Source organism: Synchytrium microbalum, assembly GCF_006535985.1.
Source record: "Synchytrium microbalum strain JEL517 chromosome Unknown SmJEL517_scf0021, whole genome shotgun sequence".
Taxonomy (NCBI): Eukaryota; Fungi; Chytridiomycota; class Chytridiomycetes; order Synchytriales; family Synchytriaceae; genus Synchytrium; species Synchytrium microbalum.
Genome location: NW_022158370.1, coordinates 209,747 through 234,779, shown reverse-complemented (window position 1 = coordinate 234,779; position 25,033 = coordinate 209,747). Strand labels below are relative to the sequence as shown.

The following is a 25,033-nucleotide window of genomic DNA, read 5'->3' as shown; positions in this document are numbered from 1 at the left end:
AGCAGTCGCAGCAGAACAAAGTATAGTATCAAAGCATTGATTATAGGTTATCATATCAGGTAGAATGGCTACGAGCATCCCTGATATCACGAACGAGAGGAGTCCGTCGGACTCAGACGACTCTGACCAAGAAAATCTGGACGACGGTGGTATTGCTCCCGATCATTACTGGGGTGGCGACAAGAAGGGAGTCCCCGTATACAAGCCAACTTGGGCACAGGCAAGTGCTTACGCATGGATTCCACTACTGATATCTTCTTGAGCTATCGTCCCACCTGACTCACAAATGCTTGTTGACTTGTAAAACCAAACCCACAAAACTTGCAAATTTACGCAATACAACATTTCTCCCTCATAGTTCAAGGACTTTCATTCATTCACAAAGGCTATCGACAAGAGAGGAAGAGCTTCTGGCATCGTCAAAATCATCCCTCCGAAAGAATGGTTCAAAACTCTGCCAGACATCAAACCCAGATTGTCGCAACTCAGAGTCAAACAAGCAATCATACAGGACATACAACGAGGTGCATTACTTCCTGCTGGTGCTTACCGACAAATAAACATTGAATGTCGTAAAAACTTCTCCGTCCAGTCATGGATCAACATGGCTATGGAGCCGGAACGAAGTCCTCCTGTCTTGAATGCCGATGGTAAATTCGTACCTGTAATAGCTGCCAATCCACCAACTACTCCCACAATCCCTGCTACCACCATTGAACTAAAGCCAAGTCCAAAGAAGAGGAGGAAGGTCACTGAGGAGGACGACACTACTGCCAATGATCGAGACGATAGTGTAGTAGACATGGATGCCACTCCTGCTGAGAATGGTGCAATCGGTACTACCTCTACTGCCGCAAGTGGCGCATCCAGTCCATTACCTACAACGTCGTCTCTAAATACTGATAGTCTTGGTGCTGACACTGGGCTTAATGGTATAAATGGGCATCAAAGTAATGGAATAGAGTCAACAACAGCAGCCCAATCTAGTCCTAGTCGTAGTCAAAAGAGCAGTACCAATGATGATCCCAAAGCTGTCGACCCAGCCATCCCAAACACCGAATTCTTTGCATTCGAAACGGAGGGCCTCAAAGTCCATCTCTGTAGAGTTGGCGAAGACGTCTACTTCCGTTTACCAGAAGGAATCACCACCCAAAACCTCACTCAGTCACAGAAAACCACCCTTCTCAAAGAGATAAAACTCATGGAAGAACGATCAAAGACACCAATTAATACTAGTGGTACAACCGACAAGCCCGCTACCAAATATAAACGTAAACGACTTGCTATTGCTGCTGAAGACGATAGTGACCTCACAATCAATCCATTCGATCTCAACACTGATCCTTCTATTGAGTACTGTCAAGAGTTGGAACGGTATTATTGGAAGAATCTCACTTATGGATCTCCACTATACGGTGCTGATATGCTGGGTACTCTGTTTGATGACAAAGATGCAGGTGGTTGGAATATGAGTCGATTGGATAACTTGTTATCTGACATTCGGGCTGATTTACCTGGTGTCAATCTACCCTATTTGTACTTTGGAATGTGGAAGGCTACCTTTGCTTGGCATTTGGTGAGTTGTCTAACAGCATTCGTACACAGGTGCTGTCAGAAAACGTCGTTGTTGCAGGCTCTGACATTCTTTTTATAGGAGGATATGGACTTGTTCAGTATCAAGTAAGGTTCTCCAAAGTAGCGCCGTTTGATTGAATGCCTGTTTACTCATGAAGAAATCGAATTGAATAGTTACATACATTTTGGTGCTCCAAAGCAGTGGTATGTGGTACCACCTCGAGATCGTCTAAGATTTGAAAGACTCGCAAAGCAGGTGAGTTTCGTGTATTTGCAGTTGTGATTGTGCGTATCTGCAGCACGTCTTGACACATTATTTCGCAGATATTTTTTGAGGATAGCAAGGCTTGTCCTGAATTCTTGAGACACAAGACTAGTCTCTTGTCTCCTGTCTATTTGGCGAAACACAACATCCATGTCAATCGAATGGTTCAAAAGGCTGGAGAGGTATGGTAGTAGACTGAGCAAAAAACCGGTGTCATCATTTGCACCTAAATCACGTCCACTGATGAATCTCCTCTACTTTTTTAGTTCATCATTACCTTCCCATATGGCTATCATGCTGGCTATAATTTGGGCATCAACTGTGCTGAATCTGTCAACTTTGCTCTTGAATCTTGGATTGAGAATGGCAAAGCAGCCAATCATTGTCAATGTATAGAAGACGCAGTCAAAATGGACGTTGCTGGTCTATTTGACCCTGCAAATGCCTTGCGTGATGAAGTCACCTCATCAGCATCAGCACCACTAAGGCCAGTCCATGTCATGAAGAGAGAAATTGATCCCATCAAGAACTTATTGCGTAAGAAGGTAGCAATTGCAAAGGAAACTCCGGTTTCTGCCGAACCAAGCCTCTATCCTGTAAGTTTTCTTGTTGAAATCTTACCGGATATTTTCTTGTCGTGAGGATCCGACATCAAATATGTTGTTTCTCAAGTTTTGTGACCATTTTTTATCGCCTCCTTTCAATTATAGTGTGAGCTCTGCGCCAGTACCAATGAAACCGATTTATTGAAGATCAAAGGCCACGGTCATATATTCGCTCATCGCAAGTGTGCTGAATGGGTACCACAAGTCTCTGTCAAGACTACGGAACGTGGAGACCTTGTCTGTGGCTTTGATCATATCGAGCCAGACCGATGGAAGCTTCATTGTGAATTCTGCAAACATAAAGGTATCAAAAAGAGACATGGTGCTCCCATACAATGCTGTAAAGGCAAATGCTCGCGTGCATTCCACGTTACTTGTGCTATAGAGTAAGTTCCATGTCTTTGGTTACATATTCGCAGCAACAAGATCAATATGTTGGATAGGCTGAATATCAATGTACACTCGCACGGCGAAACGAAGCAGTGTGTATACTCAGAGCTGACGCTCTATTTTTTGCTGAAAATTAGGAATGGCTTGATGATGGTTGAGCGGGATGGTGAAGCTGATCCTCATGCTTACTGCAAAGCCCATGATCCTCGTGTATCTCATGTGAAGCCAGCACGACCAAAGTTTTTCGAAACCGAGACATTTGAAGAGCTCCAAGTTGGACAAACTGTCTATTTCAAATGGTAAGTACATTATCAGAGTCGTTGCATGTGCAGTCAAAGTAGTACATTCGATTTTATTTCGATTTTATTTCTGATCCTTTTTTTCTCATCAGGAATGGTGGTATTCATACTGGTGAAGTCCACAGTCTGCTCCCAATGAAGCAATACGATGTGAAGAGTGGCAATTCATTCCATATGAGTATGCCATTCTATAGTCTATCAGCTACCCACCCTAATGAAAGTCAAGAAGGTGCAGCTCAATCGTAGAACGACCAACATAAAAACCATAAAACATTGCTGATGTCGCCTAGCCTAGCCCTTATTTGCTTTGAAAATTACTACATGTATATTATTTTTTGTTTTGCTTCCCTTCTTATATGTACAGTTTGTAACGAGAGTCATTAGCAAGAATTAAAAACAAGATTACACCATGCAAAACTACTATTTTTTTGTGTACACGATATGTCATGTATAAACAGCGGCAATTGAAATCAAATTCCAGTTCTCGCCTTCTTTTTAGCAGAAGAACCCATCATGCTGTTTGAGGACGAACCACCACTTGCACCACCTTGAGTCGTGGACGTCAGTTTAGACAGGATCTTGCTAGCAAACTGTGTCTTTTCAGTATCATCTTGCACGACTCTTCTCATTGGATATTCGAATTCACGATGGTTGTCGGCAGGTGAATTGAAGGCACTATGAAGAACCAAAAGTTTCATTTGAATGCAATTAAGGGCCTTGTTTTCTTCTGAATCAAAGCGAAATTAAAGACGACAGGGTTGCACATACTGCATAGAAGGTTTCGGATCCTCTGAAAAGAACGCATGATTCAAAGCATCTGCGGCGGTAATCCTTAGATCTGGATTATACTCCAACATGGCCGACAAGAGATGAAACCCTTTATCGGATTTCGAAGATGAGGATTGGTTGTATACTGCTCGTAGATTGTTATTATAGTGTCTGAATGTAGACAGGTTGGCTGATTCGGGCATGTGTTCTATTCCTGGCCATCGTTCACCTATTGTAATCGATGTTGTAGTACTTGAGCATTACACCATAAAGTAGAAGTGATGAAGCTTTTTGGTGCTTACGTGTAGGAGATCCAAGCACTTCGAAGATCTTGTTTAGCTGATCTCGCTGGAAAGGGATGTTTTTCTTATTGTCCATTTTGGCTTCTTCCCCCTTGAATATGGGACGTAGCATGAGGAGTTCGGCGAATATGCAGCCTATTGCCCATATATCTAGTAGTGCAAATTTGTGTTGGTGTCGGCAGTGATTCGAAAATACTGGCAGAAAATTGATCACAAACACACCAACAGCTTTCGTGTAATGTCTTGCACCTAAAAGTAGCTCTGGTGCACGATACCATATAGTCACGACGACCTTGTCACCGTTGAACAAGGGCTGTAGTGGTCTTACGAAGAGACGAGCGAGACCCAAGTCCCCTGCAAAAAAACGAGCTTAGCCTTTGAAATGAAGTCCCGGCGACCACCTTCTATTCTGCGTACCTATCTTGACAACACCATCTGAAGTTACGAGGATGTTTGCAGGTTTCAGATCCTAACGGAAGAGCTCTAAGTACGCGCCGGGACAAACAAAAAGAGTATCGAGTGACTTACTCTATGCAATATCCAATTTGAGTGCAAGTACGCCAACCCATTCAACAACTGCCACAAGAAGGCCTTTACAGTATACTCTGGAACGGGCCTACGTTCTTGATGACTGTGAAAGTGCAAGATTTGCTATTAACAAAACAAAAAGGTTTGGAGTCAGGCTTGCGTCCCAGCATTTAACAGACAGCAACATGTCATCATACCAGCAAATCATGTTCACAGTACTCAAACACCATATAAATGCTTCGATCAGAAGGATCTAGCATGACTTCTTCCAGCGCAACAATGTTTTCATGGTTTAGTTCTCGACATAGAGCGATTTCACGACAGGCCGACTGTGAGATTCCGGATTGTAGAGCAGGATCACCTTCCTTGTCGGGTTTGAATTTCTTTACGGCGAATTCACGAGTAGAGTATCTAGAGCATGTGTAGATGATGTTTGGTCATCACAATGTGATCCGGCGTGCCTTCAACACAACAGCTTACGGATTCAAGCTCTTTGCTTTAAATACACGTCCATAAGTTCCAGCAGAGATGAAACCAACGATTTCGTATTTCGATTGAATGGGGCTCCTGTTCTTATCCTTTCTAGCTCGAAACTCGTCGAGTAGCTTTGATGATGAGGGTTGTTCTTGCAAGGAGCTTGGAGCATTTAAAACGTTCATAGCATATGAACCAGGTGAGATGGGTGTCTGTCTACTTCCCCTCACCGCTTGCGTGTCCTGCAAATTAACGTTATCGACGAATGCTGGTTTTGCAGGCAAGCTCGTTCGAAACACGAACTCTTCAGTGAACTTACGTGTGTAGATGCAATATATAATGATTTATATAGCCTTGACACGTCTCCCGTGCCCTGCAAGGAAGTGTATCAAGTTTCGATTTGTGATTTTCTCAAACCACAAAGTGGTAAAAATTGGGAATTTTAGTTCGACGAGCAAGTAGAGACCAACATCTGATTGAGTGACTAGTAGAAATGGCATCAACAAGAGCACTGCCTAGTCTGGTGTCTCGTACCAACTTTGTATCAGCTCTCCCCTTAGGTGCTGGTCGAGGCAAAGCGATTTTACCTACTGTAGGAGCATCAGCATCATCCCATGGAGACCATCACGCTCCATCCGCTTGGGGCCCTAAACCAAATGTAAATGGCGCCGTCCTATCTCACACTACCTCATACACTGGTACGTTATTAGGGATATTGTGCTGTCGAGTGGCATCATCACATCTTGCACATACATCAACTCAACTTCAATGCTGATACTCAATAATGTCATTTTGACAGGCAAAATCGGACTAATTCAACAAAAGAGATTCGCACACCACGCATCGCCAGTCACCATCGCAAACGAAGACTCGAACGTATTCTCTCCCCCTGAAACTCAACAAGCCTACAAAGTAGACATGAAATCCTACGACGAGGACTCGGCTCGTGTATACAACTACTTTATGTTTGGCTCCCTCTCCGTACTGGGGGCCGTCGCTGCCAAATCCATAGTCACGGACTTTCTAGTCAACTTGGCTGCCTCTGCCGATGTATTGGCAATGGCCAAAGTAGAAGTAGAAATGGCTGCTATACCTGAAGGAAAGAATGTCATTCTCAAATGGAGAGGAAAACCAGTCTTTATACGTCACAGAACTGCTGCCGAGATCGAAGAGGCTAATAATGTCAATATGGCTGAACTACGAGATCCGGAAACTGATGCTGCTCGTGTAAAGGATCCTCAATGGCTCGTTATGTTGGGTGTATGCACTCACTTGGGTTGTGTGCCAATCGGTGAAGGTATGTTTGGGGTGCTCTAAGATGAATATCACATGTAGTGATCCGGCAGAGTTATCTTGATTGTTACGGTGGCCATACATGGCCAGTACAGAATCTATGATCTGAAGATGAATGTGCTATCCTGTTGGCTACCACAATGATATGACTAATCACAATTACACCTCAGCTCTGAGACCCTTCTCACATACTCCTCCTTCCGCTAGCTGGCGAATATGGTGGATGGTTCTGCCCTTGTCACGGTTCCCATTATGATATCTCGGGTCGTATTAGGAAGGGCCCTGCACCACTTAACTTGGAAGTCCCTGAATATGATTTGAACGAGGCGGAAGGAAAGATCGTCATTGGTTAAAGAAGAATGGAATAAGCCGTACATAATAGTCAACAGAAGAGCTCTCAGGAAACAATGACATAAAAAATGAAGGATTCCAATGGCTATATCAATTTAGAAAGATACAAAAATATAAAAAGGTTCCGTATTTCAAATACTTGTAAAGGGTCTGTAGCGTCAACGCAATCTATAGCGTGAATGCTCATGTTTTTATTCGCTGTCTCTAGCATCCGGCTTCGAAATCGCAGGGCGTGTGTACGCTTGAATCTCTGATATTTTCAACCTGGGGATAACGTCCGAATTCAGTTCAGCAATGCAGAATGGAGAGTGTGCAGCGTCCATTCGAGTAGCTTTTAGCACGATGTAGCTTCTTTCGCGACCCTTCAATATGGCGACTATCTCTTGATCTCTGAACAATCACACAAAAACACGATATTACGAGACGACGGCTGTATTTCGAGAGAAGCCGACGCGTGATCTGCTTACGCGATATAGATTTCAATACATTTGCACGTTACAATTTTCAAATATTGTTTGGGAAGCATGATGTGATCAGCTGAATTCCCTCCAAACATTCAAGAAACTAGAGATCAGTATGGAAGACGCGAGCATCGCCTTCAACATAGCAAGAACAAGCAGCAATACAGCATCAGCATCCTATAATATATCTATATAGATCATACAATCTTCATTAAAGGCAAGAGAAACCATCCAAATCGTATAAGCGGCAATCAACAAAAACATTCAAACAAGTTGATGCAAGCAAAGTGGTTGTATTGCTTTACTGAAGAAGCTACCAGATGATGTCAAATTGTTTGGACAAGGAACCTCGCTTCGACCAGCCACTTATAGCATTCTCCGAGGGTTCCAGCATCAACAGCTTTATTTTCTCACAGGACACATACTACCCTAATCGGTAGTGCAAAAAGAAAGTCCTGAATGCTATGCCCCATTGTGTGGCAATTCTATTCTGATAGCATATATGTACAGTCACTTTGAAATGTACAAAAACATTTATACACACTCTTTCTTCCTCCAACACAATCTCAAAGTCCAAAAGACACCGGAATACACTCGAGCGTATCCAAATCCACTAGTGCAATGGTTGCCGTTTTAGAAAATGAAGGCAATAAAACTATTAAAGTAGATTGTCCTGGTGGTCCTATACCGTGAGACGATTGTCAGGCCAAACGATGAGTATCATTGAGCACAAGAGCAATCACACCTTCTACCAGCTTGGTTTCATATTTAGGTTGGTTGCCAATAAAGAATACATGAGGACGTTGTTCTAGAACAAATGGATCCTCGTCCTTGTACGGATAGCACCCTATTCGTAAATAGTGGTTAGAGTCAGCCGCATTTGGTGTGACGGATCATACTTACAAAGAGTATCGGGACAGGTAGGAGCAATATGACCCCAAGTCAAGAAGGATTCAACCATCCGAATGCGATCTTCAGAGTCGACGAAACGATAAATGTCTTCAAGGTTCTCGCCTGATGATCCGAGCACACTAATCGAGAGAGAATACAAGAAGTCAGCAAAATATTGTCCAAGGTTTTTCTCAAATGCAAAAACTTGTTTACCTAACACCACTAGTCACAAACGAGTGTGGGTTGGTCACACTACTGAAAGTAGAGCACTTGGATGCATTTTTAAACATGGTTGCATGTATAGGTTGTTGCGGTAGCGATGCAGTAGTTGGATCTGATTTTCCAGGCATCAAATCCACTGCTACTGTATCACATAATTCGGCAAGGATGTCATCCAGCATTAATATAGAATCAAAGAATGGGTTTGGGGCATTCTCTGCGTTTCTGCGGCTCTAAAGAACAGTATGTGAGATTTCACACATAGATACTATTTAAAGTATTTTCCCTGCTGACTTACTCTATGATCGTCGTCGGAAACCTTCGTGGGACGAACAAGAGAGTTGCCAGCAATTACAACACGCGTAATATCAGCATTCTTCATTTGATCCTAAGAAGTTTCCAAGCGATCAGCAAAAAAAAGAAGACATGTAATTGGGTATGAAGAATGAAGCATACCGAAAGTGCTCCTAACTCTCCAGTTAGGAAATCCATCATCATTCGCAGACTTGTAGGGTTGGACTTAGCATCACCCAGTGATATTCCGCTCACCAATGCCATCAAGTTTCGGCGGCCTGAGAATTGAAAACGTGCACATTTAACAAAAACCAGTGACTTTGCTGATGCCAAATGAGAGACTCAACTGTTTGGAGGTCTTGAGGGAATAGCAGGTGGAAGAGGTGCACCAGCAAAGCACACATCTACTACTTCAAACTCTCCGTCTGCGGTAATGCTTCCCATTACAGCTGCAATGACACCTGAATTGACCAGGGGATTAAGCAATCACACCGTGGTGTTTTTCACTAAAGCATGAAACATACCAGTAATCCATATCTGAGCTGACATGATCTCTTCAGACAATTTGAGTTTCAAACGTCCAGAATGATCTTCAATGACAAGCCTGTCCTTTGCAGAAGTGTACTTTTCTCTTGGAGGAGGTACTGCGACCCAGTGCTATTCGCAACGGAAGAAAGTCAGAACGAAAGATTGTATAAGGATAGAGGAGCATAACCTTACATCGGCAGCTACTTCATCCAATATGTTTGGTTTCAGAGGCATATCCTTATATAAGGTACCCATAACCCAGTTGGGTTTGTTTGGTTCAACGTCCAGTACTTTATCCACGTATATAGCATTCGGTGCTATAAAGAAATAAAAATCAACTAAAAATAAACACAATGTCTTGAGCTGTTGAGTATACCCTCTTGACTCCATTTCTGTTGCGCAGCTTCTTTGACTCGTTGCCTTAGCCTGCTCAATCGACTGAAATACAAGCCAGCATATTGTTGCGAATAAGATCGTTCCGTAATTTGATAGTTGGCGTCTTGTAGCTTGTAATCTGACATGGATCTTCGTTCAACTGTGCCATCATTGGCATAAACCATTTCAGCCCTAAGTAAAGAAAAGCAGACGTAAGTTTCAATACTCCAAGATCGATATTAATGCAAACAAGCGTGGAACTTACTCTTTAGTCATCGCTTCCTCTTCCTATAGCCTCCAGCTCTGGAGTTTTGGATTTTGCAATTGAGAATGGTAGGCAAGATCAAGAATGTACCAAAAGAGACAGGGAGGGAGACGTATTACGCGTTATCCCTTTTCATCGTCTCATTTATCGTCAAATGGCTGTTGATCCCTGCCTAGTAAGCACATTGAACGAACGCGTTTTCTGACATTCGAAATGTTAACGAACTTGTTATTAGTCGCTCAACGGACTTTGAAGTTCATCGTAACTGGCTAGCTATAACGCATTCACTTCCGATTTCAAAATGGTATTACGAGGTGTGGAAAGGACCGTTGCTCAACATTAAATTCCAGATCAAAACATCTGAAGCTGGTTTTCGACACAGGACACGTCAGAATGGACGTTAGACTATCCTCCTCTCTTTGCACGTTTTGAGAAAATACTGGCGATACCAGCTCAATTCGTGGACCCAGACATGCTCAAACTTGAAAACCTGAATTACGCAAGTCCTGCAACAGTCATCTTTCAGAGGTTGACTGTCATGATGACTGAATCTATATTGTTTCTGGCTGCTTGGAGGTATCAGAAGCATGGGCGCTTAATCGTTTCTTGGAACAAGTATTGAAACACCTGTCACCACTTAGATTCGCAAAACATTCCAATCGACATGTCTTGATTCAGCTAGCTCTAATATTTCTCAATCCTGGACTGATGATTGTGGACAATATCCATTTTCAGTATAACGGGTTTCTATACGGGTTGCTCGTGTTTTCGATAGACTCAATCCTCGAAGTATGAATGACACCAAAGTTTCTGAATGGCAAAAAAGCTGACGCCCAACAACATCTTACAGGGCAATGTGCTGATTGGAGCTGCCGCTTTTACTATCATGCTCAACATGAAGCACATCTTTCTCTATATCGCACCTGCATACTTTGTCTACTTGCTTCGACAGTATTGTTTTACACAGCAAGGTATGCTGTTCTGCGAGAATGGTCGAGAAAAGATTCATATTCATTCCGTCTCACTTTATACAGGCTCATTCTCAATACAGCGCTTCATTTCCCTGGGTATGGTTGTATTGAGTGTCTTTATGGTATCTTTTGGTCCATTTTATGACCAATTGCCACAAATATTGTCTCGGTTATTCCCATTCAAACGTGGCTTATGTCACGCTTACTGGGCACCAAACTTTTGGGCATTGTATGCTTTTGCTGATCGTGTGCTAGTGCGAGGTGAGTTCTTGGCAACAATTCACAGCCAATCATTGCACGTTAAACCGCCTTTTTTGCATTAGTTGCAAAACTTTTGGGGCTCTTATGGATTAAAGAACTTCCTACACTAACTCGTGGACTGGTTGGAGACGTGAGCTTTGGAGTACTGCCCAATATTACACCACTGCATACGTTGATTGCAACGGTGTTGTCTCAAGTGGTGTGTGTGAAAAGAATTCTTCGAAGACACATTAATCTATTTTTTGGGGGACTCATTAATATCCACTGTTTCATAGCCCAGCATAATTCGAGTCTGGCAGTCACCTACTCCAGACGAATTCATACACTCTATAACAATGTGTGCTTTTGGATCATTCATGTTTGGATGGCATGTCCATGAAAAGGCAATATTGCTGGGAATTGTACCATTCAGGTGTTGTAATGTTTCGTGGAACTTCCATACAAATTTCTGTGTGCTTTTTGCCCTTACCATCACAAACAGTTTGATAGCCACCAAGTCAGAGAAGCATGCTAGGCTCTTCTATCTGCTGAGCATTGCTGGATCGTTTTCATTGTTTCCACTCCTCTTCAAAGCAGCAGGTATGAGAATACGTCGATTGAATAGCGACGATAAATGTAGTGCTCACTCCTTTACTACTTTACTTAGAGGGACCAATTAAGCTCTGTCTACTAGCATTGTTTGCAATGCTTGGATATCATGCTCTAGGAAGGTATACTTCCGCCTTTTGTTGCATCTCCTTTATGTGCCGTCATAATTCTGCCACCTCATCTTAAATATCACAAAAACATCAACTTAGAACGCAAAACCAACTCCAATTAATATTTTTGGAGAAAATGTATTTGAGTGGATTGGTGGTGATACATATGTATGTGGCAGTCCTCCACTCTGCAATATTCAAGACTGATTTAGAGTTTCTGCCGCTCTTGATCGTTTCAGTATACACATCTCTCGGAATTGGTTACGTGTACTTGACATTATTCAGAATATAACAATATAAAATACTACGGGGATGGTAAAAAACATATTGCGTTTGGGTCAAACTAGGAGTAAAAAATAACTTATTTTGCGACCAAAACAACAACAAGCAGTTTTTCTGTGCGTCCCAAGTTATGTCAACCATCTTGCAAATATGCATTCAGATTTTCATAATGTTGGAGGGTGTAGGGTGTTTCAGAGTTCCGGAGCGGCATCTGCTTGTTTGAATATCTCGTCTAATATTGCCTGATCGTCTGCTGTCTGGAACATGGATAGTGTCCGTGACATTGTTCCCTGTTGATAGGTAGGAGCGAGTGAGCCAAAAAATGTATCAACTCTCTGTATTGACGGGATTCAACATACCCCTCTATCTAACGACCGTGTCTGTATCTGACTTGGATCATCTGGTTCTATTGGCGCCGTCCTATCACCAGTTCCCTCAGCCAGTATACCTCGTATCGATATGACATTTGTTTGTGTTGGTGGCGGTCTGAGCAAAAATCGGTTATTTACTTTGTTCACCGCACGTTCAACACGACGACAACAAATAGGACCTACACTTTGAATACAGGATCTCCTCGTATTTGAGTCATATCTAGCATCAGCTATTCCAAGGTTGGAAAGACACGTGTTAACACTGACAACAAAAGTCGACTTTGCCACGATAGTCGCTCAGCCACAGACCAACCCAAAAATGAGCGCTAGGAGTAATACCTTCATAGTTGAATTGACTTTAGAATCCTGTAATAGATATCGTCTTGTTGCACCTCTCAGTCCAGCAAACTCGGATAGGTTGACCCGGACAACCCCAACATCTTCAGCGGTTTTAGCACCATTCACTTCCTGTGTATAATGAGTGTGAGTATAAAATAGTGGCAGTATATGTCTCTTTGCAGGTACCTGTTTGAGTTCAAACAACATCTCACAAGGCAGCAAGACACCATCCTTGCCAACCGTGATTGTTGCTTCCAGCTTGAATGTTGAATTCCAAGTGACGATATGATCTCTCACGGATTCTCTATAAGAGAAAGAATAGTTCAAAAGAGAGTCAGTATATGATTCGAGTTGTGGCTCTCACACTAAATTTCAAAGGAACCAGCAAGACTCGATTTCAGACCTCGCTGTTCGGCCTCTTGTTGTTCCCAGCTTCCATTTGACAAAGAAGACGCCCGAGACAAAGGGCAGGTTGTTGGTGTCTTCAATGACTCCATCGACTTGGAATGTACACTTTTGCTTTGTCAAAAAGAGGTTCATCGTCACAATGAGGTTAAAGGATTTTAAGACACGATTGTTGTTTGGGTCGGTTTGACAGTTGTGTGTGAGACTTCCAGGGACAAGATCGGTCAGCTGTCGACGCGAGTCAAGTATGCTGCGTGCTTATGATCCCTGCCACGATAAATTGGCATCTGGGCAAATGACAAATAGCCAAGTGTTTCGCGAATCACAGCCAAGTCACTAGGAAGAACCAAACTTTTCAAGGCTAAACCCAGTCATTAAAACATTCCATATTCATAGAATGTAGATAACGTAGAAAACGCGTCGTTGTTTACATTTGGGTTGTGATAAGGTGTGTCGTGCGCAACCTATTTTTGCAAAACGATCTTTTCTCCTACTTTGACAATTCTAGGCCAAAGTCGAGACTATCCCCCGTTCGCTGCTAATCCGTGGCACTTGATTAATCGTCTCGTTGCTTCTTATTGTCCATTGAATTGCTTGTAAACTCGACTCCAGTCATTCACGGTGAGTTTGGCAATCACTTTCATTTTGTTGATGTCAAAGAGCAAAGGGAGGCCTATTTCATATGTGTATACCGTTTGAATCGGCCTTTCGTCAATTGCGTGTCAATTGCGTTTGCCTCAGTCAGGAGGATTCAACCATTCTTGTTTTTTTGCATGCTCGACTCGCCAGCTTGAATCCAACATCTCCAATGTCCAATGTACTCACCTGCTTGAACCATAGATCCATACCAATGGAGAACTATAGGCAAAAGGAAGTCGGATTAGACAACGATGCACCAGCTGGCAAGTCCTCAACCACAACCTCCATCTGGACTTACCCTATTCTAAGCGCCATTACGTATACAGGTCCAGAAGACTTTGTAGTCACAATACAATCAAAAGCATCCCAAGTATCCCAACAAATAGCTAAAGCTCTAGCCCAACGTCCCGAAGTTGTCGTAACCGCTAAAGGCGTCGCTATGAACAAGGCCGTCACTGTGGTTGAAATGCTCAAGCGAACATTGAATATTATTGTCGTGACGGAGATTGATACCTGTAAAGCTACGGATGTTTGGGAGTCTGTTAGTGGGGATTTGGATAGGTACGAGCTGCTGCGTTTTGAATTTCGGTAATAGGTAGAGTCTGATGCCGTTGTTTTGGTTGATGCAGGATGCATGTGGTGAGAAATACACCGAGGATACGATTACGGGTCACGAAAGCAACTTGAACGACTTCATCTGTGCATATGTCGCCTTGTATACTGCTACACTCTTTGTTTATACATTTTCAAATTAAATTACACTCATAGGACAAAAAGAACATATTTTACGGTGCCAGAATTGTTTTGCAACATTGCCTAAAACCTCAAATTGTTCTTCACATTGTATTCTATTGTACGTACAATTTTTACTGTACCTCTCAACCATCATATCATATCATTATGTCGTCTTCAGAAGCTTGCTCTGAATCCGTTTACCACAAGCCGAGTTGCGCAACGAAGGCAACAATGGCTGGAGAAGCTCAAAGAGCTAGTGGAGAAAAAAAACTGTGTCAATCTTGGGCTTGGATGCATTTCAAATGATGAGACAACTTACCACAGCTCGTTGCTTCTTGTCCGCAAAATCTAGAGCGGTCTGTACACAATAGTTTCCAATAGGATGGGCTACTAGATGTTCCAGTTTCTCTGGGAACAAAATTTCAGCGATCATAGCTTCACGAGTCTCTCCATCCGTTAGTTTAATACACTAGAATAAATATAGCGGTTATTTAAAGTCAAGAAAATCAATAAATATGAGCGTGTCGTTATATCCGACCGTGTACCTTCTCAATCACATTGGAGCTGAACTTGTTAAGAGACAATAGAAAGACATTGTCAAGTAACTGCTGAGCTACAATGGTAACATGTGACGGAGACTTTTCCAAAACATACTGTACAACATAGTTGGCAAACTCGTTCTATGTCAAGCCGATCAAATTAGTTTGCGATGGTGTCTACCAAAGAGCAAAAAAAGGAGAGCAAAATCGATCGAATACTCACTTGAACGAGTACCAGCGCATTACGACTGATTTCCGTAACTAATTGGGCCTTCTGAGCTTCAGAAGCATTATCCATACAACGTTGCAAAACACAACATCCATGACGATGAGTTGCAACATCTACACAGTTCTCGGTAGCTGCATTATATATAAACTGTGAAGAAGGATTAATGAGTCAAATCTCATGACGTAAAAAACATTTACCAAGGACGAGGAATCTCACTTGAGTATGCTCTGACGACATTCTTGCCAAACATTTTTGGATGACGTGATTGCCATTCAAATCCTATTGATGGAAGACGTATCGGCCAATGGATTATGTTGCTCGTGTATGTAGTGTGCTGTAACTTGCCTTCATGAGAGCAACAACATTGGTGCTCAAAGCTAAAACGACTTTACGAATCTAAGTAGGTCGTAGATTTGGTGAGTTCGACTGAATATCATGCTTGAACAAAAAGCCCAAAATTCACAATAACGACATACCTGTTCAGGGCTGGACAAGACATCCAGCAATTTCTGAACCGCACGAGTACCATGCGAGTTCATGGATATTCGAACCAGATCAGGTGCAATAGCATCAACAATGACGGTTCTCTGCTCATCAGAGCAAAAATGGAAGATCTTTTGACACAAATAGTTTGCAAATGCATCTACAAGACGACGACGATGAACAAAAACCCCCCAATAGAAAGATAAATGGGTTCAAGCAGAAGAGCCAACACAATACATACCAGTCATAAGTTCACCAATGTGCGAATAGATTTCCGCAAAAATCAAGTTTAGATTCTTCTCATTGTGCTCTTCTAGCTTAGTCTGCAAGTATCTACATCCGTGTTGATCACGACTTATGGCATAAATAGCCCCTACCAACTCTTCTAAAGGAATACCCATAAATCTATTCGCCTCCTCAAAGGGCATCCTACGACGCTGCTGTTGGAGAGGTTGTTGCGGTGACATGACAGTGCCCGAAGAAAAGCGATTTTGTGAAGTAAATGGTACAGATGTTGAATAAATAGGACGTTGCCCCGACATCATAGACGACGACATGTCCCGTTCGCTTCCAGGAAGCTTCATATGCGGTTGAGGCATTGCCGTCATAGGTGACATATTGTATGTGAAGGATCCTGGCAAGGCCACTAAAGGAGTTTGTGCATCAAACGGTGCATATTGGAATGTGCTTAGAGGGCCCGCGTAAGTTACGTGCTGAGGCACATATTGTCCACTTCCCCCAGCTTGGGGTCGTACGATTGCACCAGGCTGAGCTGGACTAGGCAACAAGTGGAGAAAGTTGCATTGCTCTAATATTGAGTATGAATGGGTATTGGTTATCAAGGTAGTCTGGGAAGAAACAAAACTTGACGATTAGTAGCAAAAACAGCCCTTACCTCCGCGAGAGCAATAACCATTTAAAAAGTATCTGCAAACCATGACTTGATTGCTGGAAGAATGGAATCCTTGCTGATTACCTTGTTGGCCAGGATACAACTCCATCATAGTGGGATGTTGTCCGTAGCCATCTTGATTTCTTTTAGACTTGTGCTGATTACCACCAGCCAGGTTGATCATTGGCTGTCTCCAGATATCACTAGCAGGATCGCGGAAGCGGCCTTGCTGTTGTACTCGTCCATCCTGGTTGACATAGTTCCTTTGTGGTTGTTGGTAGTTGGGGGATTGAGTAGGAGAACGATAGTTGTTCTGTTGTGGACGTTGTACTCTAGGCTGTCGAGCATACTGGTGAGATTGGCCATAACCTGGATGTTTTTGAGTCAAGTTTAAAAAATGTTTAATAGGCGGAGTCAAGATGTCGGACTTGGTGTGTTTACCAAAGCCAGGATGAACCATCATTGGATCGAAGACACCTAACGCGTCTCCAGGATTGACGACATGGAAATTATCACTATATTGTTGCTGTTGTAGCATAGCATCTTGCGGATCCCTTGTTTGTTGATTTTTTCGGGGAAGGTTGGTAAGATTGTGGTGTTTGTTAGGGGAATGCGTAGAAGAGGATGCGCAGTGTTTGGCGATTGTTCCAATGCTTACCCATGTTGATCCTCCATCTTGATGTTCTCTAGCTTGCCCTCTACACCTAGACCGATAGATGAGCCCAAGTTTCTGGCGATGGAGTCGTTTCCCTGGTAGTTATCGTCGGCATAAGTGGAGAGAGGTGAATGGTTTGCACTATTGAAAGCAGCAGGAGGAGCATGTGCAGATTTTGCATTCCCAGAAGCCAGAGGAAATGGCAATTCGGGCAGACTGGCCCCAAACTGCTTTTCATGATGCAACAAGTCCAAGGTCGACTCTTCCATTTTGGGTCGCGAGTTTCCGGGAGCCCCAAGGACGTTTCCTACAGTAGAGTAGTTTTAAATGGTTGAAGCGATATGAATAAGGGCTATGGAGTGCAGAACGCGATAGATCTCGTCTCTGGGCGTGGTGAGTTCATAGTTCAATATTCAGGAGCGAGATATGTGAACGGATGCAGCTTGTATAAATGGAATGGAGCGAGATTCGAGTACTTACTATGGCTAGGATGACAACAGCCTCTTTCTCCAACCCCACTATGATATTATGAACAATTCGTTCCAAGTGCAGTTTGGTGCTTTTTGCATGACGAAGTTTAGTTGCCACAAAATACATCATTCTCCAATTGATTTGAACGTCATCCTTCGTAATATTAAATATATTTAGGCCAAAATGAGTATTTATCGCGACGTGAAACGAAGCTTTGTCTATTTCTTGATCTCGTGTTTTTTCGGTACTTCAAAACCAAGTTGATTAATGACAAGCATAGAGACTACAAACAATGAACGGAGGACCTAGTACACCCAACAAACCAGTACTGAGGTCGATACTGACCGATACAGATTACGCAAGGTGGCTACTAGTTGTCTGGAGCTTGGTTTTTGTTTTGCAAGTGTGGGAAGTCATTTCCGGATGTGAATCTGACGTATAGTTCTCATTCTTCCTATTTATAGTCTGCGAGATATATGTAGGAATCCAAGAGAAAACCTCTCGGTATGCCACTGTCTATACTGCATTGCCCTTGCATTCAACCTCATCTATCTTGAAATGTCGCTGCGACTGACAAACTCTTCCTTTGCTAGACAATTGGATACACTGAGCAAAACAGACTGACCATCCAAGAAATCAAAGCTATTCTTGACTGGCTGAGATCCCACAAGGGCCTATATCTAGGAACCAAATCAAACTACAAGAAAGAGAATTGGATTGAGGCGCTGAGGGCTGCCGTCTTTCCTGGTTATGAAAGGACCGAGTAAGTGGCCTGTGCAAGTGTCACTACCATGAAACTTGCCACCCATTCTGATTACATCTCTCTTATAGCGTCGCTGCACAAAGATCCCCGTACGTGTTTTTGTCGCGAAAACGATCGATAGCTTCGCTAGTTTGACTGTCTACCCTTCCATGTAGACAAAATATACACGTGCCCGATCTCTCTCGCTCATCAAGTGCTGCTCCAACACCACCAGCACCAGTTACCATCAATATGGGTACTACCCTAGAACAAATTGCCGCACGACCATGGGAACAGCTGTTGTACGTTTCGCTCTCGTCACAAAACCATTCCCGGCCAACGCGTGTCTCTTTACTCACATTTAAATCCAATGCTCTTTCAACAGAGAAAGGAACTTTCACTCTTTCACAAACTACTTTTATGTCATTGAAGGCGAACTGGGTCGTACGGTCATGAGTCCAAATCAAGGAGCTCAAACCGTCAACATCCGCCATGATCGCAACAACTATCGCATGCTCAATCCAGAATATAATCCAACAGATCTTCCTGGAATCTTCAGATTCTCAAGAAAGAACCGTGTCTTCCTTTACGTGTGTGGGGTAAGCCAACTAGATGTACGCCACGATGCAGGGCGTCGCTACCTGTGCAATTATGTGCAAGGCTAATGTCCGGGGCATCTAATGTTAGGCCGACTTCAATCAATACAATCACTTTCCCGGGCCTCCAAGGACTCCGCAAGGCCCAGGGAGAATTTTGACGGAAGGCTTGTTGGGGCAATCATATGGTCAACTATTACGAGTTAACGGGATGATAGTGAATTTGAAGCTAGTAAGTGTAAGAGCTTAAATTTGTTGTATTCTCAAACGATCCAACGTAGAATCACATAACGCCACCTCATCCTTCTTAGACCAAAGGCAGTCTACTCCAACAATATGTCGATATCTCTGACAGTATACCGGCTTCGATGCCACAAGCAGATATAACGAGAGTTTCCTTGAATCTTCCCGCTGTTGGGTGCATGTTTGCATTCGCAATGAGAAAGATGACTGACGACGAAATGCTATCAGTGTTGTATGCACAAACTCTTAAACATCTAGGGCAAAACTTCCTAATAATGCCGACCGACCCTCAACAACCCTTCTTTGAACGATTACAATTCAAACGCCCCACCTCACCTCTCAAAGAGCTTGTTTCCAAATTGGATGCCTTGTCTTGTGGATCCAAGCTCAATGATGGAACAATGGCTGGTGCTGATGACGAAATCCAAGCCGGTGATACTCAGGTTGGCGTTGTTTTGCAGTCATCATTTTATTTGGAATCATTCAGCTCAGCTACTTTTGCGTTTGAATATACAGGTGACTTTCAAGTGTCCAGTCTCGTTGATGAGGATAGTGCACCCCGTCAAGTTTACCAAGTGCTCTCATCTTCAATGTACTGATGCTTCGGTATGTAACATTATTTGGAAGATGTTGAGTCTGAATTGCGATGGACTAACTAATGCGATTTTGCAGTCCATGCTGTCGCTAATGGTAGGGAATCGCAAGGAGACATGGAAGTGTGTAGTTTGCAACAAAGAAAGCTCTCCCAAGGATTTGATTATTGATGGCGCTTTCCGAGTAAGCTGGGGCAGTTGCCACTTCAGATTTTGTACCCATCTTCTTATGATTTCCTCAACCAGGCTGCTCTCAATCGCTATCCAAATGACGAAAGGTGTATTGTTCATCCCGACGGCAGTACATCTCCCTTTTCAAGTCAACCTCCTCCCATTACGGTCCACAATGTACTTACTAGTGTTGAAGATTCAAAGATCAATATTCTTACTGATGATGGTGATGATGATATAGTGTAAGTGTGTCTATTCGCGATTCAAAATTTCAATCACCTAAACCTTTTAGTATCTGATTAGCATTACGAGCTTCACGAAGAAACCTGCAAAGATCGTGGAAGTTATCGAGATCGATTAAAATATGTCTGCGGGACCCGTGTCATTATAAGCAACCTCTTGTATAAAGCACATAAATAAAACTTCGAAAACGCGTTTATTATCATAAATTTTTTCTTTATCTTGGGCTTTATCGTCGGTCGAGCTTCTGTTGGTTACCAACAACGCACATTCCGGGAACGACAAACAAGCGGAACTTTGAAGCTGTTTGGTGAACATTTATTCAGTGCTAGTTAATAGTGTTTCATTATGGTAAGGTCATGCTGCAATCTATAAGGAATCCACGTCGAATGGTTCCAATCAGTTTTGCAGAAGATGGAGTTCTGATAACCACACTGCCTTAGGCCGGAGCACTTGCAAATGCCAAGGCTAGCATTAGCAAAATACGAGATGAAGATCGGGAAAGTCAATTCGGGCTCATTTATTCAGTGTCTGGACCTGGTAAGTCTTAATCATTTGGGTTTGGATTTGTGGTTTGCAGCACGACGACAAGAACGAGTTCGGTCATGACTCCTCCATTTATTTCCTTGATTTATATTAACATTTTCATAATCTCTTTTACGTAGTCGTTATTGCTGAAAAGATGATTGGTTGTGCTATGTTCGAACTAGTAAGTTTTTTTACCGACATGCTTCAGCGCACGTCGATTAGAGTCAAACGTTGCTGATAATGATTCAAATTAGGTTCGTGTTGGACATATGGAACTAGTTGGTGAAGTTATTCGTATTGATGGTGACAAGGCAATCATCCAAGTTTACGAAGAAACATGTAAATATCGCGATTACGTTGCTAATGGCATACATACTTATTATGACACTTCCATTCCTTGAAAATGATTCCTTGGTAACCTTTTTTTAAAATAGCTGGTTTAACTGTGGGTGATCCTGTGCTTCGTTCCGGAAAGCCATTGTCTGTAGAATTGGGGCCTGGATTAATGTCGAATATTTTTGATGGGATTCAACGACCTCTCAAGGCAAGCGTTTGCAATTTCTCTCGATCATGACAGTGGTTTGTTGATCATGAACCAACAACGTTATTTCAGAGCATTCAAGACTTGTCACAAAGTATTTACATTCCTCGTGGTATCAACACCCCTGCCTTGGATAAGGCACTCAATTGGGATTTCGAGCCTGTGAATGTTAGAGTATGTAGCGAGATTTCTTCAGGCGTTTTTTGGGTGCTGCATTTTTACTCAGTATCGAATTACATATAGATTGGTGACCACATAACTGGAGGAGACATTTTCGGCAAAGTCTTTGAAAACAGTTTGATCACCCACAACATTATTCTACCACCAAAAGCTTTGGGTACTGTTACTTATGTAGCTCCCAAGGGCCAATATGACATTACAGTACGTGGTTTCTCTTGTATTTGCTGGTACGATTTCTGTATCAATCAAAACTTATAACGTTTCTACTTTTTTAGCAACCTGTAATTGAAGTTGAATTCGAAGGGCAAAAGCAAAAGTATACCATGTTACAAATGTGGCCTGTTCGAACCCCTCGTCCAGTCACAGACAAATTGGCTGCAGATTACCCGCTGTTGGTTGGTCAACGTATCTTGGATGGACTCTTCCCGTACGTATCCATTAGTATTCTCGCTTTTTTTGTTGCCTGATTTAACTCGTAACCAATTACACAGATGTGTTCAAGGTGGAACTACTGCGATTCCTGGTGCTTTCGGATGTGGAAAGACAGTCATTTCACAATCTGTGTCCAAGTACTCCAACTCGGATGTTATTATCTATGTCGGGTAGGAGTCGCAAATCACACATGCGTATCACATATGTATGATCTCGAGTGACACCACTAATATCTCCTGTTGCTATTTGTAGATGTGGAGAACGTGGTAATGAGATGGCTGAAGTATTGAAGGACTTCCCAGAGGTATTGCGGAATACAGAAGACCTTAGCTCCTTATTACCAGGATTGACCAGCGATTTTTTTCGCACAGTTGTCTATTGAAATTGACGGAAAAGAAGAATCCATCATGAAACGTACTACTTTGGTCGCCAACACATCAAACATGCCTGTCGCTGCTCGTGAAGCTTCAATTTATACCGGTATTACCTTATCTGAATACTTCCGTGATCAAGGCAAGAACGTTGCCATGATGGCAGACTCTACTTCTCGTTGGGCTGAAGCTTTGCGTGAAATCTCTGGTCGTTTGGCTGAAATGCCTGCTGGTACGTTTCGACTTTGTGTGAAATTTCGACTTGTGTGGGTCGTGGTTGATGCCTAGTCATCTGACTTTTTTGTCTCCTTTCTCACACAAACAGACAGTGGATATCCAGCTTATCTTGGAGCTCGTCTGGCTTCGTTTTATGAACGTGCTGGTAAAGTCGTCTGTTTGGGTAACCCTCGACGAAATGGTTCGGTTTCTATCATCGGAGCGTATGTATCTATTTTGTGGGGAATTTTTTTGGTTTCGTGCCAAACTAATGCATTCACTTCTCCTTCAAACAAAGTGTATCGCCACCAGGAGGTGACTTTTCAGATCCCGTTACTTCTGCCACACTTGGTATCGTGCAAGTCTTTTGGGGCTTGGACAAGAAACTTGCGCAAAGAAAGCACTTCCCATCTGTGAATTGGTCGATTAGTTATTCCAAGTACATGAAGGCCCTTGAACCCTTTTATGAAAGCTTTGATCCCGAATTTATCTCGATTCGAACTAAATGTCGTGAGGTCTTGCAAGATGAAGAAGATTTGGCTGAAATCGTTCAGCTTGTCGGCAAGGTAAAACCCAAGTTCTTAGGTTGCTGGTGTCGGTTTGGCGAATGTTTTTTGTTTTCAATATTTTGGTGTCTTACATACTCCAGCTCGAGGCTTTTTTTGCTCCAATAATATATTGCTCACCAAAACCTCACCCGACATAATCTAGTCGGCATTGGCTGAGACAGACAAGATCACATTGGATGTCGCCAAAATCATCAAGGACGACTTTTTGCAACAGAATGGATATTCTGCGTATGATCGATACTGTCCATTCTACAAGACAGTCGGAATGTTGAGAAACATGATGTGTTTCCATGAGCAAGCTACTCATGCAGTTGAAGCATCATCTGGCCAATTAAGTTGGGCCAAGATTCGTGAATCTATGGGAGATGTCATTTACAAGCTCAGTTCGATGAAGTTTGAGGTGAGAGTGCCTTCTTAATTGTGTATGCTTTCTTTTTTCCTTTGCTCTCCTGCTATGCGTTTCTAAACGAAATATTCCTATCCAGGATCCTGCTCAAGGAGAAACTGTTGTCAGAGACAAGTATGCTAAACTGCAAAAGGAAATAGAAGATAGGTTTAGAGCTCTAACAGATTAGTAGATTTTCTCATGGGTATAAAACAAAAAATCAAGTCTCCGTTTGGCGTTATGTATAAAAAAATGAAACTCTCCTAACAAGCTCTTTATTCGTTTCCACTTCGAATTGCGACTAGTTTCGTTCAAGTTCACCGGAATCTGCAGCTAAGGTTGGTTGTGATGTTTGCAGTACGACAGGCCATTAGAAGTATTTCCCTGAATTTTTTGTGCTCCAACATGTGCATTTTCCTTCAATTATACAAAAATGTGCAAATATTTACAGTGCGAGTTTTATATATGCCATCAATCTTCATCATCGTCTTTCCATATTTAATCATTCTGCGAATTAATCATCTCTCCTCTGCTTCTTCTTGCGATGAGTATACATCTCTTCTTCTTCACGCGAGTATTCCTCTTCACGAGCTTTGATCTCCAATGCCTGTGATGGAAATAAATGACAAAGGACGTCAGAAATTCCGTCTAACGTGGTTGCATCCAAATAATCAGGCATGGGGAACCCAAGCAAGCCAAAAAGATGATAATTCCAAACTACTAATCTACTTTTAATACATACTCTGTGATAGGTGACTGATGATTGCGAAAAGAGTCTGTCGGCTTCATTAATCTTGTATTTTTTCTTGTCTGTTCTCCCTTGTAGATAACCGTCGAAGCCTCTCACGACGTTTCCGTATTGCTGTGTGTCTGTCAAGTATGATTCTTCTAGAGCGTATATGCTTGCTTCCACTGTCGCCTGTAAGGAGTGAATATTTGAAGTTAGCAGCTGTGTCTAAATCATTCAAGTATCCTACACCATGTTTTTGGGCCATACCAATTGTTTGTCAATGATCTTCTTCTTTGTAACCAGATCTTGCAGTGTCTTTTCAGCTTCAGTCAATTGATCCATTGTTGCTTGCTATGAGTATGCGAACAGAGTGTCAACCAATTTCTTGACAAGAAACAATGTGTGTGTGGTTGATGCTGGGAATACCAGCACATTTGCATACATCGACAGCAGGTGGAGCGGTAGAAGAGGAAGCTCCTTCGGCATTTGTGGTTGTGGTGGTAGCAACGGTGTCTCCTTCTCCGCCCTTTGGTTCAGGTGCTGCTGCTGATGAGGACGATGGCTGCTCTGTTTTCGTTTCTGTGGCCATGTTCTAATAATTAGGTTGAGATTGTTAGCAACTTGATATTGAACGCGTAATTGA

At 42.6% G+C, this 25,033-nt stretch overlaps 12 protein-coding genes across 12 annotated transcripts; 6 read left to right on the top strand and 6 right to left on the bottom strand.

Moving 5' to 3' along the window:
* Window positions 1-64: 64 nt before the first annotated feature.
* Window positions 65-3,380, top strand: SmJEL517_g03750 (uncharacterized protein; the record flags this gene model as incomplete). The annotated part of the gene is made up of 9 exons (XM_031169678.1): window positions 65-196; window positions 359-1,576; window positions 1,655-1,680; window positions 1,750-1,831; window positions 1,900-2,022; window positions 2,107-2,436; window positions 2,551-2,831; window positions 2,973-3,134; window positions 3,227-3,380. The coding sequence occupies 9 exons, from the start codon at window positions 65-67 to the stop codon at window positions 3,378-3,380; spliced, it is 2,508 nt and encodes an 835-aa protein (XP_031024350.1).
* Window positions 3,381-3,604: 224 nt separating this feature from the next.
* Window positions 3,605-5,391, bottom strand: SmJEL517_g03749 (uncharacterized protein; the record flags this gene model as incomplete). The annotated part of the gene is made up of 8 exons (XM_031169677.1): window positions 3,605-3,809; window positions 3,903-4,131; window positions 4,205-4,354; window positions 4,427-4,558; window positions 4,622-4,673; window positions 4,733-4,855; window positions 4,930-5,143; window positions 5,213-5,391. The coding sequence occupies 8 exons, from the start codon at window positions 5,389-5,391 to the stop codon at window positions 3,605-3,607; spliced, it is 1,284 nt and encodes a 427-aa protein (XP_031024406.1).
* Window positions 5,392-5,699: 308 nt separating this feature from the next.
* On the top strand, window positions 5,700-6,852 carry RIP1 (quinol---cytochrome-c reductase; the record flags this gene model as incomplete). The annotated part of the gene is made up of 3 exons (XM_031169676.1): window positions 5,700-5,904; window positions 6,006-6,503; window positions 6,707-6,852. 3 exons carry the CDS (start codon window positions 5,700-5,702, stop codon window positions 6,850-6,852), a joined length of 849 nt encoding a protein of 282 aa, XP_031024407.1.
* Window positions 6,853-7,877: 1,025 nt separating this feature from the next.
* Window positions 7,878-9,894, bottom strand: SmJEL517_g03747 (DNA-directed DNA polymerase; the record flags this gene model as incomplete). Its single annotated transcript, XM_031169675.1, has 11 exons — window positions 7,878-7,993; window positions 8,057-8,158; window positions 8,215-8,342; window positions 8,416-8,654; window positions 8,720-8,809; window positions 8,878-8,993; window positions 9,063-9,176; window positions 9,240-9,372; window positions 9,436-9,560; window positions 9,620-9,810; window positions 9,884-9,894. The coding sequence occupies 11 exons, from the start codon at window positions 9,892-9,894 to the stop codon at window positions 7,878-7,880; spliced, it is 1,365 nt and encodes a 454-aa protein (XP_031024400.1).
* A 461-nt stretch (window positions 9,895-10,355) lies between these two features.
* Window positions 10,356-11,889, top strand: SmJEL517_g03746 (uncharacterized protein; the record flags this gene model as incomplete). The annotated part of the gene is made up of 8 exons (XM_031169674.1): window positions 10,356-10,459; window positions 10,525-10,672; window positions 10,734-10,854; window positions 10,918-11,115; window positions 11,178-11,314; window positions 11,391-11,527; window positions 11,597-11,694; window positions 11,762-11,889. The coding sequence occupies 8 exons, from the start codon at window positions 10,356-10,358 to the stop codon at window positions 11,887-11,889; spliced, it is 1,071 nt and encodes a 356-aa protein (XP_031024401.1).
* Window positions 11,890-12,286: 397 nt separating this feature from the next.
* SmJEL517_g03745 (uncharacterized protein) lies at window positions 12,287-13,345 on the bottom strand (the record flags this gene model as incomplete). Its single annotated transcript, XM_031169673.1, has 6 exons — window positions 12,287-12,385; window positions 12,455-12,581; window positions 12,650-12,696; window positions 12,806-12,934; window positions 12,992-13,109; window positions 13,209-13,345. 6 exons carry the CDS (start codon window positions 13,343-13,345, stop codon window positions 12,287-12,289), a joined length of 657 nt encoding a protein of 218 aa, XP_031024398.1.
* A 715-nt stretch (window positions 13,346-14,060) lies between these two features.
* SmJEL517_g03744 (uncharacterized protein) lies at window positions 14,061-14,536 on the top strand (the record flags this gene model as incomplete). Its single annotated transcript, XM_031169672.1, has 2 exons — window positions 14,061-14,410; window positions 14,479-14,536. The coding sequence occupies 2 exons, from the start codon at window positions 14,061-14,063 to the stop codon at window positions 14,534-14,536; spliced, it is 408 nt and encodes a 135-aa protein (XP_031024399.1).
* Window positions 14,537-14,747: 211 nt separating this feature from the next.
* Window positions 14,748-15,589, bottom strand: SmJEL517_g03743 (uncharacterized protein; the record flags this gene model as incomplete). The annotated part of the gene is made up of 5 exons (XM_031169671.1): window positions 14,748-14,837; window positions 14,904-15,053; window positions 15,130-15,264; window positions 15,347-15,499; window positions 15,569-15,589. 5 exons carry the CDS (start codon window positions 15,587-15,589, stop codon window positions 14,748-14,750), a joined length of 549 nt encoding a protein of 182 aa, XP_031024404.1.
* A 72-nt stretch (window positions 15,590-15,661) lies between these two features.
* On the bottom strand, window positions 15,662-17,651 carry SmJEL517_g03742 (uncharacterized protein; the record flags this gene model as incomplete). Its single annotated transcript, XM_031169670.1, has 6 exons — window positions 15,662-15,748; window positions 15,829-15,995; window positions 16,077-16,643; window positions 16,731-17,096; window positions 17,169-17,281; window positions 17,386-17,651. 6 exons carry the CDS (start codon window positions 17,649-17,651, stop codon window positions 15,662-15,664), a joined length of 1,566 nt encoding a protein of 521 aa, XP_031024405.1.
* A 494-nt stretch (window positions 17,652-18,145) lies between these two features.
* On the top strand, window positions 18,146-20,559 carry SmJEL517_g03741 (uncharacterized protein; the record flags this gene model as incomplete). The annotated part of the gene is made up of 12 exons (XM_031169669.1): window positions 18,146-18,216; window positions 18,318-18,357; window positions 18,447-18,616; window positions 18,685-18,705; window positions 18,772-18,897; window positions 18,981-19,194; window positions 19,283-19,423; window positions 19,503-19,877; window positions 19,951-20,040; window positions 20,107-20,211; window positions 20,274-20,440; window positions 20,502-20,559. 12 exons carry the CDS (start codon window positions 18,146-18,148, stop codon window positions 20,557-20,559), a joined length of 1,578 nt encoding a protein of 525 aa, XP_031024402.1.
* Window positions 20,560-20,786: 227 nt separating this feature from the next.
* Window positions 20,787-23,850, top strand: SmJEL517_g03740 (H+-transporting two-sector ATPase; the record flags this gene model as incomplete). Its single annotated transcript, XM_031169668.1, has 15 exons — window positions 20,787-20,789; window positions 20,882-20,978; window positions 21,104-21,147; window positions 21,221-21,305; window positions 21,401-21,516; window positions 21,580-21,681; window positions 21,751-21,888; window positions 21,963-22,114; window positions 22,179-22,289; window positions 22,372-22,423; window positions 22,491-22,722; window positions 22,816-22,930; window positions 23,005-23,272; window positions 23,418-23,675; window positions 23,761-23,850. The coding sequence occupies 15 exons, from the start codon at window positions 20,787-20,789 to the stop codon at window positions 23,848-23,850; spliced, it is 1,863 nt and encodes a 620-aa protein (XP_031024403.1).
* Window positions 23,851-24,174: 324 nt separating this feature from the next.
* On the bottom strand, window positions 24,175-24,979 carry SmJEL517_g03739 (uncharacterized protein; the record flags this gene model as incomplete). The annotated part of the gene is made up of 4 exons (XM_031169667.1): window positions 24,175-24,267; window positions 24,403-24,579; window positions 24,658-24,741; window positions 24,833-24,979. 4 exons carry the CDS (start codon window positions 24,977-24,979, stop codon window positions 24,175-24,177), a joined length of 501 nt encoding a protein of 166 aa, XP_031024317.1.
* Between the last annotated feature and the right edge of the window lie 54 nt (window positions 24,980-25,033).